This window comes from Leucopleurus acutus (genome assembly GCF_964270905.1).
Source record: "Leucopleurus acutus genome assembly, chromosome: 6".
NCBI lineage: Eukaryota > Metazoa > Chordata > Mammalia > Artiodactyla > Delphinidae > Leucopleurus > Leucopleurus acutus.
The window spans coordinates 64,314,337-64,326,170 of NC_139149.1; the positions used below are offsets into that span (position 1 = coordinate 64,314,337).

Here is an 11,834-nt window from a genome sequence, read left to right on the forward strand (position 1 = left end):
CATGATTTTCTACAGCATCTCTTACCTCTTATTCTCAACATGTTGGACCACAATGATGTGACCATGACACAAAATTGCCATGGCACTTTACATCCTCATCTGCATCCTCATTTGATATCCTCATGTGTAAAATAAGTTCTACACATTTATCAAAAACTTGATGGCATACCAGTTTGTAATGCTCGTTCATGGTTAATAACAAGAACATTGTGAGAAGTGACATAGGATAGAGACACCTAGAGAAAGGGAGACTAAGAAATAGCGTAGCATCAATTTAAAACTATCAAGACAAAAAGTTAGGGATGGTAGATATAAAGGCCTACGAGAAGGAAGAGGCATATAATGATGTCTGAGGGAATGCAAGAGTCAGAGCAGTACAGACTTTATGATGCCTGCTCTAAGATAGAGGCACAAAGCCTTTGGTCTGATGAAATGTCTTTCAAACATTAGTCATTGGAACAAATACCTAAGGCCAGAAACGTGCACCAAAAAGTACAGAGACTGTGTTGAGGCTCTCTGACAGAGTTATACAACTAATACTTTCCTGCATGTATACTAAAGGAAGATTCCTCGGTCCTATGATTTTTATATCCTACTATCCATAATGCTGTGAAATGTATAAACAAATGAAATGTTAATTCCTGGGTCCCTATTAAATATTTTAAAAATATGGGGCACTTTAAATATTAAAATTTGGATATTTACATAACTATACATGCTGTTAAGGTTAGAGTTGGGAAGAGTTTGTGGATTTTGACATAGATGTCCTCCTATAACCTGAAGGGGAAAAGCTGCCCACTAGGATGCAGAGGTCGATTTTATGGTGGTGCAATTCATGTTAACAGAATAAAGCAAAAGGAAACACAATCACGCCTTACTTGAAAGTTAACTTTTGCAAAACAGCCTCACATTTATTATTCCAAAATTACATGTATTGAAGGGATCAAAATATGTTCATGGGGGAAAAATAGAGAATACAACTCAGAGAAAAGTGACTTTGTTTTACATATAAAGTACAGTAAATAGCTAAGAAAATTTAGAAATAAAAATATGCTATAGTTCATCATGTTGATAGACATTGTATTCCTTAGAAGAAATGAAGCCATCACCATCATGGTCGTTCTTCTTAAAAATATCTTCTAAAACTGCATTCTGATATGACTTGTCACGTGGCTTCTCATCTTTTTCAAATTCCTTTTTCAGGTAATGACTTATCTAGGCCAAAATAATATTTCTTTAATAAAAATATATCACAAGAAATTTCCAGCAACTTTGAGAAAATGTTTACATAAAGAAACTCATATCTAAGACTGCTTATAATAAGTGATACAAAAATTTAAAAAGCTATTTGAGGTTTAATTTTTTCAACCTTTGAAGCAATTTTCTGAAGAGAAACATCTTCAAACTAGCTTCCCCCGAGGTTATAGGTGGTTAGTGGTACATACTCAGATTAACATCTGAATTGAATTTTGTTGAAACTAAATGCTTTCCAATAATCTACACTATCCACATTACCAAAGGAAACTCCCTCTTAAGAATTTCCATTAGTGAATAAAATCCAAATTGGCATTTCTATAATCTCTAAAGTTATTGGGTTGGCCAAAAAGTTTCGTTCGGGTTTTTCCAGCCTATGAAAAACCCGAATGAACTTTTTGGCCAACCCAATAATAAATATGTATAATGAATAAAAAAACCCAACTACAGGTTTTGAAATAAAATTTAATTTTCTTAATTTTTCTATGCTTCTATAGCTCTATGCTTTTCTCTGCTTCTGTAGCTCTCCCCCAATCTACAAATTATGATCATCTCTCTAATGTCAAATAAGGAACAGGTATTCTGAAGTATTCCCTTTTCTCTATATGACATTTCTCTAAGCAAAGACACATTATAAGCACAGCCTAACATGGTAGCTACTAGCCATATATGTCCATTAAGCACTTGAAATGTGGTAGATCAAATTGAGACAAGCTACTGTAAGGGTAAAATACACAACAAATTTTGAAGATAATAAAAAATGTCATTGATAATTTTTATATTGGTTTCATGTTGAAATGGCAATATTTTAGATATATTGAGTTAATTAATTAACATTAATTTCACTTGTTTCTTTTTACTTTTTAAAATGTGGCTACTAAAACATTTAAAATTATGTATGTAACTCAATTATATTTCTATTGGAAATTATGTATATTATATAAATAAATCATATATTAATACATATAATAACTAAAGAGAGTAAAGCACAACGATTTGGAGATAGTGTTAAACAAGGCTGAGTATTTTATTTATTATCACTTTTTTTTTGCATTGAAGTATAGTTGATTTACAATGTTTCAGGTACACAGCAAAGTGATTCAGTTATACAAATATCTATATATCTATGATCTATTCTTTTTCAGATTCTTTTCCATTATAGGTTATTACAAGATACTGAATATAGTTCCCTGTGCTACAGGGACAACAGTAGGTCCTTGTTGTTTATTTTATATATAGTAGCGTGTATCTGTTAATCCCAAATTCCCAATTTATGCCTCCTCTCCTCCTTTCCCCCTTGGTAACCATAAGTTTGTTTTCTACGTCTGTGAGTCTATTTCTATTCTGTAAGTAAGTTCATTTTTGTATCATTTTTTTAGATTCTACATATAAGTGATACCATATGATATTTGTCTTTCTCTTAGTTTACTTAGTATGATAATCTCTATGTCCATCCATGTTGCTGCAAATGGCATTATTTCACTTTTTTTTAATGGCTGAGTAATATTCCTGTGTGTGTGTGTGTGTGTGTGTGTGTATACACACACACACACACACACACACACACACACCCCTTCTTTATCCATTCGTCTGTCGATGGACATTTAGGTTGCTTCCATGTCTTGGCTATTGTAAATAGTGCTGCTATGAACATAGGGGTGCATGTATCTTTTTGAATTATAGTTTTGTCTGGATATATACCCAGGAGTGGGATTGCTGGATCACATGACAACTCTATTTTTAGCTTTTTAAGGATGCAGAAGCTAGGTAACTGAACTCCAGGACCCTGTTTACCAACTTTCTGGGCTACACAGTTCAAATTTTTCCTAGCTCTTTTAATAATCTCATGTAATCCTCACAATCCTATGAGGTGGGAATTGTTTGCCCAGTTACAAATTCCTACAGTGCTGCTTGAAAAGATCTTCTCCTGTAGGCTAGATGCCAGCAATGCCTCGTAGAGATTAGTTTGGTATTTTAATGACCCTCTTGCAGGGAGAAAGGAAATTAAACAGTCTGACTTAGTTTCAAGTTTTACATTAAAAAAGTACATTTTCTTCTTGGAATTTAGTGTTTTTGTAACCAGCTCTATAAAAGCAAATTAATCAGTCCATACTAGGTAGAAGTAAAAATAATAGCTATAACACAGATGTGACAAAAAATGAGATTGTACATGTGAAATCTGTTTGAATTACCTCAGTTTTAGAAAGTTGCCTGTCATTGTCCACATCTATCTGTTTAAATGTTTCAATGCTTCGTGGTCCTTTGGTCACAGCATAGAGCTCAATCTCAAAAATCAACGTTGCATCAGGTGGAATCTTGCCTTCTGCTAAAGGTGTAAATTTTAACACTTTAACTTACATGAAAATAACGTTCAAATATTTATTTACAAATAGCCATTATAGCATTATGATTATATTATTTCATATTTATAAAAATTGCTTTCTAAATATTTCTTAGGAACACTTTTTCCATATCTCTTCAAACCAAGTCAGTTCTAAAGACCCAGGGGACCATTATTTCCTGATTAAATTGAAATAAATATAAATCATGTATTTTTAAAAATTAATGTATTTATTTTTGGCTGCGTTGGGTCTTCGTTGCTGTGCGTGGACTTTCCCTAGTTGCGGCGAGCGGCGGCTACTCTTCATTGCAGTGCACAGGCTTCTCATTGCGGTGGCTTCTCTTGTTGCAGAGCACGTGCTCTAGGCACGTGGGCTTCAGTAGTTATGACACGTGGGCTCAGTAGTTGTGGCTCACGGGATCTAGAGCGCAGACTCAGTAGTTGTGGCGCATGGGCTTAGGTGCTCTGCGGCACGTGGGATCTTCCTGGACCAGGGCTCTAACCCGTCTCCCCTGCATTGGCAGGTGTATTCTTTTTTTTTTTTTTTTTTTTTTCCGGTATGCGGGCCTCTCACTGTTGTGGGTGTTGTGGCCTCTCCCGTTGCGGAGCACAGGCTCCGGACACGCAGGCTCAGCGGCCATGGCTCACGGGCCCAGCCGCTCCGCGGCATGTGGCATCTTCCCGGACCGGGGCACGAGCCCGTGTCCCCTGCATTGGCAGGCGGACTCTCAACCACTGAGCCACCAGGGAAGCCCTAAATCATGTAATTTTTATTAATACACCCCAACATTATACAGGAGAGAGCTAGTGCAGAGAAGAAATTCACAGGCAGAACAATTTCAAAGATAGGTATCTTTTAGAAAATGATTTTGTTCAGTTATTTGGAAGTATGAATAAAATATATGTATTAGTATACATGTCTTTCAAATTTTTATAGACAAAAAATAGTGCAATGACAGAACAAACCAGTAACAATTTCATGAAGAAATTTATAATCACAAAAAAGCCTTCTAAGTATTAAGTTAAATAGCTCTCTTTAATAAAGTTAATCTATTGAGTGATGTCACAGATGACTTTAGCAAGCTATGGGCTACTTCAGATGGCCATTCATAAAAATGACCTGCAGAAATGACTTGCTAAGAGGCACTGGGTGGCTTTTGTCACCAGTACATTATAGTTACTCAAATATTTGTTGAATGAATGGCCTCTATCACTTATTTAAAAAATGGCTAAGTTTGTTCTTTGAAGCAAACAGTAATTTTTTAAATGAAAAAGTGGAGAATTCTTGCTAAAGTATTTACATAATCCAAAGAAAAAAGCTTGAAAGTTACAGCCAAAATAAGTGGATCAGCCATCTCCAAAGCCAGGACATAGAAAAATCTACCCACATATTACATGACTAATGTGACCATCCCAACCAACATACCACATATTACCTGACTTTATAGTAAAAGAGCTAGAGATTGATTGACTGATCATTTTTACAAAACTCATTCCTATTCTGTCCAGTTAAGACCTCTTTATGACAGAAAAATAACTTCTCCTGACAATAATTAAAAACAAATTCAAAACACAAATTCAAATTTCTTAAAAAATATTACAAGTCTAAGTTTCCCCAAAATTCTACTGTAAACATAGAATATATTGCCAGTTAAGTTTTATCTTACTAAAAAATTACAGTATAAAGAAGAGAAAAATATGCATTTGGTATAGAATTACTTGTATTTAGAGAAGCAGATCAAAGAATTAGAAGTTAATGTAAAGAATCTATACATACCACATGTACTGTTAATTAAAGCACTAAGAAGTCACATGCATTTCAAGACATGCAGGGGTGCTCTGTGACATTAGGCAAAGATATTGCGCACAGGAAAAGACTTCTTCAAGTACTACCTAAAATAAAGTTATAGCTAATGTTAGGTCTTAATAACAACTTATTTAAAAAAGCTTATTCAATCAAGATATTGTTTGTTAAGCAGTTACTTATGGTATACACAGCAGCTTTTAAAATAATTGAATTCAAGCTATTAGTAAGCTATTATAAATAATGCAGGTAAACTAGCAGTTAACTACATTCCAAAGAACACACTTTTGTCGGGCCTCAGTTTCCTTACGTGTAAAATGTAGGTGTTGGTGATGTTACTAGTGAGATTCATTATTTTTATATATTTCTTGAAGACACCTCAAATTGAATATGAACTAACTTCAAGTCAAATTTCTACATTTTTGTAGCAAGGGTCTGGCTTATTAATAGCTTAGGCAGACTGGGTAGTCATTTGTATCTAAGCATAAATTAGTTTACAAAAAGGATAAAATAAGTACTCATTTGTCACAGGGTAACAGGACCCAAGATGAACACCTATTGATGAGAGATGTGGGTGCCCTGGTAGCAGGCAGAATGTGGAGGTATCTACAAGAGAGAAAGAGAAACTCTGAAAATGAGATTAAGGAGAATGAAAGGCAAACTGTGCCTATATCATTTTGCCTAGAATTGACCTCAACCTATGACAGCATTTTTAGGACAAGACTGCGTTCAATTTATCTTCAATTCTCTCTCCCTCACCTAGGTTCCTTTACAACTAAAAATAGGATACACTAATTATGGTTCTGTGGGAGCTATTTTGATGGAACCAAATGATTTGCGAAAAGCTTTGAAAGTGAAGCTGTAGTTATCTGGAACTGTCTCTTTAGGAGCTTTAAATCTGATTGGATCTGACTTGTACCACTAACTTCCCTCCAATCCAATTTGGGGCAGTGATCCCCTACTCTTGCTGGAAAGAATAGGCGAGGGAACCATTCCGCCTAATGAGTAAACTAACAGCCTTAAAGAGGGTGTGCCATTTCAATGAAATATTGGGGAGTAAAGACAACATTTCATTGTAGAAAATCTTTAATTGCTTTAATTATATACTAAATATTTCAAATACGTGGGGTTAAGAAGGGCTCTAAATAGAATGAGGAGGTAAAGATTCTTCCTTTGGGGAATTCCCTGATGGTCCAGTGGTTAGGACTCTGCACTTCCACTGCAGGGGGCATGGGTTCAATCCCTGGTCGGGGAGCTAAGATCCCCGCAAGCCCTGGGGTGTGGCCAAAAGAAAAATCTTTATAGTCTTCACACAGCAATAGGAAGCAAGGACCCAACTGAGAATGCAATATAGAAACCGGCCCTCTCCCACACAGCCCATTTTCCCCTCTTAAAAATTTCTCTATTCTGCTCCACTTTTAACTTTAGTGATTTTAAAAAATGTAATTTTTGAAAAATTAATACATGTCTTTCTCTGTCAGACTTATTTCACTTAGCATAATACCCTCTAGGTCCATCCATGTTGTTGGAAATGGCAAGATTTCATTCCTTTTCATGGCCGAGTAATATTCCAGTGGTGTGTGTGTGTGTGTGTGTGTGTGTGTGTGTGTGTGTGTGTGTGTGTGTATGTGTATACCACATCTTCTTTATCCATTCATCCATCGATGGACACTTAAGTTGTTTCCATATCTTGGCTATTGTAAATAATGCTGTAATGAACACTGGGGTGCATATATCTTTTCAAATTAGTGTTTTCATTTTCTTCAGAAAAATACCCAGGAGTGGAATTGCTGGATCATATAGTAGTTCTATTTTTTTTTTTTTTTTTTTATTTTATTATTTTTGGCTGCGTTGGGCCTTGGTTGCTGCATACGGGCGGCATGTGGGATCTTCCTGGACCAGGACTCGAACCTGTGTCCCCTGCATTGGCAGGCAGATTCTTAACCACTGCACCACCAGGGAAGCCCAGTAGTTCTATTTTTAACTTTTTGAGAAACTTTTGTACTGTTTTCAGTTGTGGCTGTACCAATTTACATTCCCACCAATTGGGATGTTATATACAGCACAGGGGATATAGTCAATAATACTGTAATAATTCTGTATGGTGTGTAATCTATAAATATATCGAGTCACCATGTTTTATACCTAAAACTAATATAGTATTTTAAGTCAACTATACTTCAATAAAAAATTTAGTACATGCATACAGTAAAAAACTTAAATAGTATAATATATTACAGAATGAAAGGAAATCTCCTTACCCTTGACCCTCAGGCCTCCTTCCCAGGAACATTTAATATCATCAGATGGTGTATTTTTTAGATAGTCTATGTAGATACATGATACATATGTGAAATTTTCCCTCTCACATGTAAGCTCTCATTGAGGTTAGGAAACTGTTTCTGCATTGTACACTGCTTTATGCTCAGTGCCTAGAACAGAGCCAGGCACTGATGCTCAATAAATATTTGTTGCAGGAATATATTCTATCCCATTTTATCTTTAACACATTAATACATATGGCTCTACTTCATTCTTTTTACTGGCTGCACAATAATCCACTGTATAGATATAGCATAACTTAGTTAACTAATTTCCTACTAAGGGATACTCGGGTAGTTTGCAGTCTTGCTACCCAAAAAAGTCTGCAATCCATGTTCTTTAAGATGTACCTTGGTATACATTCCTGGAAATGGAACTATGGGATCAGAGGATATGTACATTTTAAATTTTGATAGAAATTGCTAAAGAGGTCGAATGATTTACATTCCCAGCAATAATGCATGGGACTGCTGTTTTTTCCATACCTTTGCCAACTTTTATGTCTTTGCTAATCTGATGGGTGAAAACGGTATATCATTTTTGTTTTAATTTCTTTCTTTAATGATGACTGGACTTGATAGAGCTAAAGTTTATTGGACCCTATATTCTATATCTTATTTAACTTTGAGAGTCTGCTTTTGATTTTTTGACTATATACCCGAAGTCTATGACTTATTTTTAAATATAACTTAGAGATATACATATCAAAACACCTTACCATAGCCTTCCTTTCCATATGCAAATGAAGGGGGTATAATCAATTTTCGCTTCTCGCCAGGACACATATCCGTCATCCCAATGTCTAGGCCTTTTATGACTTGTCCAACACCAAGAACAAACCATTTGGGGTGGCCTTCATTTTGTGTCCGGCTATAATTAAAAACAACACCTAGGTAAGTTGATTTCAAGAAAAATAAAATCAAACTTTAAAATACAGCTGAGCATTTAGTTCCAATTTAAAATTGGAGTCCTCTCTAACCATCTCTTTTCCTATATTAAGATTCATTCTGAACCCCCTAGTGGGGTGTTTGGCTCAAACTTCCCTCATAATAGCCAGACAGAGGTATGATTTGCCCAAAGCTAGTCATTAGGAGTCATCTCATTTTCTTGTTTTGTCATCTTTACAAAAACTACTCAACAGTTAACTTTTTAATGGGTCTCCTGCCCCTAACTAGCTGCATGGATTGTCCAAATGACTTATTTACCATTCTGGGTTTGTTCTAAAAAAATAATGGTACAGGTTTAGCCTCAAAAAATCATTTGAACCATGATTAAAATTTGTATTTTTTCTTCTTATTAAATTTCTCTTTTCTAGATGCAAAGAACTAACTTTCCCCAATTGTATTTTTATAGGGTAATAGCACAGAAGGAGAAAAGACATTCTACCTCTGAGTAATAAACCATCAATTAAATCAGAGTAAGTAGTGGTGGGATGAGGGGGCAGGCAGGACACAGGGTCCGGAAGTCACCAGACAAAGTCATTGTAGTGGCTTCTTGATACAGCTGGAAAGTGGCCTCCAGCCAGTAAATATCGTGCTTCTGAAGGCCAGACAATATTTCCTAAACAACTCTACGTAGTCCTCAGTAAGGAGGCTCCAACCCACAGCAAAGGAAAAGTGTGAACATTCTTACAAACAGTACCTTGACTTACTTCTATAGGTACCAAGGGTAGTGGTGGTGGTCGGGGGAGTGTATGGATGTGTGTATTTTTAATAATTTCTTGGGTCAACATTTTCAGTAATTTAAAATAATATTCCATATAATAGGGAAATACTGTATCAAATCTGATTTCCCCCCCTAGAAATAAAAGGCTGAACTCTCGCTGTTAAAAAACAAGAACAAATCAAACAACAAATTAGGTTTCTGGTTGGTGGAGGGAGGCTAGATTTAGTGCATCAACTGGACGCGGGAGCTGTTCGCATCATTTCCTACCTGCAGTAGAATTTCGAGCCGTCTTTAGCCAAGAAGCCGTCGTAATGAGCATTTACCACGTCTCCCTTTTTGCTTGTGTTAGAACAGTTTTCTGGACGATGCAAAACTTCAATTTTCACTTCCTCTATGCTCTCCTCTGCCTTTTGTCCTTGAGCAGTAAAAATGCCCCACAGGTAAACGAAAATGATTAACCTAAATAAGAAATGCATGATTCCGAGAGTCGGCCCCAGATGACCACCGCGTTCCCTCATGCGTGTCACTGGCGCGGGGTGGCCGCGCCAGCAGCCTAGTTACGACGCGTGGCAGTCATTGTCCTACGTCATAAAAGGCCGGGGGCGGGGTGAAGCGTGGCCCCGCCCCCTTTCCCTGCGGCGCGCCCAGCCTCGGAATTTTTGCGCGTTGGCTGCTGGTTTCGTCCTGGTGGGACCCCGCGCTTTGGCTGGCTGTTTTCAGTCGCTAAGGCAACACTCCACACTTGCACCGCATCTTCTCGCTAAGTCCGCATAATTTACAGTTTCCTCAGGGTTCGATAGTAACGTTCGCGTTACCTTTTGAAACTGGCAAAAGAGGAAATAAGACTGATGGGATGTCGTAGTCCGAGGATACGATTGTCATTTCTGGGCATGAAAGGCGTCTCCTCAGATCCCTAGAGAACTGGTGGGCATCGGGGGAGGCATTCTGCTTCTGCGGTGTCTTTGAAGCGCCTTCTCGGGGTCGAAGTCATGCATTAAGCGGTTCCAGGCTAAGCCACACACTAGTACACAGAGGTACCGCTGCTCCCCGAAGCGGGGTTAACGGCTGTTCCCCAGAGCCGACTCCAGCGATTCGGGACCGGCTGCTGGTTTGCATTTCCTTCCCTCACCACTCGCTGTCGCCCTTGATTTGAGGGCTTCTAGGAGTGCGGGTAAAGCTCTTAACAGTTTTGCTTTTCTTACCAACTCTGCGACATAGGTAATTATCCACATTCCACTGACGAGAAAACTAGGTAATTTGAGTATTGGGCATTCTGTTTCAATCTCACGGCTAATACGCGGCAGGGATTTGACCAAGTCCGACACAAAGCCAGCCTTATATCCTCACCCCCAACATTTTAGCATGAAGAACTTTACAACATACAGAATAAATTTTACTACCCCATCACCGCGGCCTTATATCCGCTACTTGGATTCTATCATTAACATTTAACTATACGTATTCGATTTATTAAATATATTTCCATCTGTCCATCTATCCGTCAATTCGCCGTATTTCCAAGCGAACACCCAAAGACTTTTACCCAAACCAGAAGGACCTCAGCGAAGGCCTGGATTAGGCCCTGGAAGGGGAGGTGTTATCCGCCTCAGTGATGCTAAAAGCCTAAAAGCCGCAGCACCGAGCCTGCTTATATCGGCTTTGCTTAAAGCTTGTGAAATTACGGAAATCTGAAAATTATTGTCAATTATACAAGGGGATGGTCATTTCCAAACAGGATTTTAAAAAATCATAAAGGCTAGAGAAAACTTCCATTTTTAAAATAAAGTCCAACGCTTGCTTCCGTGTTTTATATTCTAAATGAAGTTGTGGCTAAGATTCTTTGTCGGCGTGGTGGGACTCTTAATGCACACTGACTTCCTAGAAGATAATTTCTCGGACCCCCTGAATGGGAGAAGGATACGAAGGAAACATAAAGAGGAGGCTTTTTTTTTTTTTTTGAAAAAAAAACAACCACCAGAAAGACCTGAGGCTCAGTTACAGGAAAACCTGAGAGGCCTACGAGCGCGACGTGGGTGGGGGAGGGGGGCGGCTAGTCCTAGGGTCGGCCCAGGGGCTGCGCACTTAGCCAGGTCCGAGTCCGCCGGTCCCGGGCCCTGAGGCTTAGGCCCCGGGGGGGCCGTCGGTCCGAGGCTCGGCGTTCTGGGTGAGAGCGGGAACCCAGGGCCGCCAGCCTAGGGCCTGTGGGAGGATGAGGAGGAGTCACGGCTCCGACCCGCCCTCCTCGCGCAGCCTCGGGCTGGGCTGAGCCGCAGCAAGGCACGCCCGCTCCTCCAGCCCCGCCGCCGGGGAGGGGTTTCCCGGGACGAGCCGGCCCCTTTCATCCAGGAAGTGAAAGCGACGTCGAGGTCAATGAAAACAAACGAGAGACCTGGGGGAGGAAAGGAAGGCGGGCGAGGAGGAAGGAGCGCCGGGGCGCGGAAGGGAGCA

General features: G+C 38.7%; 1 protein-coding gene across 2 annotated transcripts; it reads right to left on the minus strand.

Annotated features, from left to right (window-relative positions):
• Window positions 1-910: 910 nt before the first annotated feature.
• On the minus strand, window positions 911-9,909 carry FKBP7 (FKBP prolyl isomerase 7). Of its 2 annotated transcripts, none has more exons than XM_082840979.1 (4): window positions 9,654-9,909; window positions 8,440-8,591; window positions 3,447-3,577; window positions 911-1,215 (listed from the first exon to the last, which is right to left on the minus strand). In XM_082840979.1, the coding sequence occupies exons 1-4, from the start codon at window positions 9,902-9,904 to the stop codon at window positions 1,054-1,056; spliced, it is 696 nt and encodes a 231-aa protein (XP_082697105.1). In that variant the 5' UTR covers window positions 9,905-9,909; the 3' UTR covers window positions 911-1,053. The 2 variants fall into 2 exon arrangements, with proteins under 2 accessions (XP_082697105.1, XP_082697104.1); XM_082840978.1 differs by having other exon boundaries at window positions 3,447-3,580.
• Between the last annotated feature and the right edge of the window lie 1,925 nt (window positions 9,910-11,834).

Bases quoted from the DNA above. Each gene is read 5' to 3' on its own strand.
- FKBP7 (XM_082840978.1), bottom strand. From the start codon at position 9,904: ATGAGGGAACGCGGTGGTCATCTGGGGCCGACTCTCGGAATCATGCAT. The intron at 3,581-8,439 runs GTAAGGTGTTTT...TTACACCTTTAG, and splicing joins ATATGGAAAGGAAGGCTATG to CAGAAGGCAAGATTCCACCT. The intron at 1,216-3,446 runs GTAATTCAAACA...ATTTTGGCCTAG, and splicing joins GGCAACTTTCTAAAACTGAG to ATAAGTCATTACCTGAAAAA.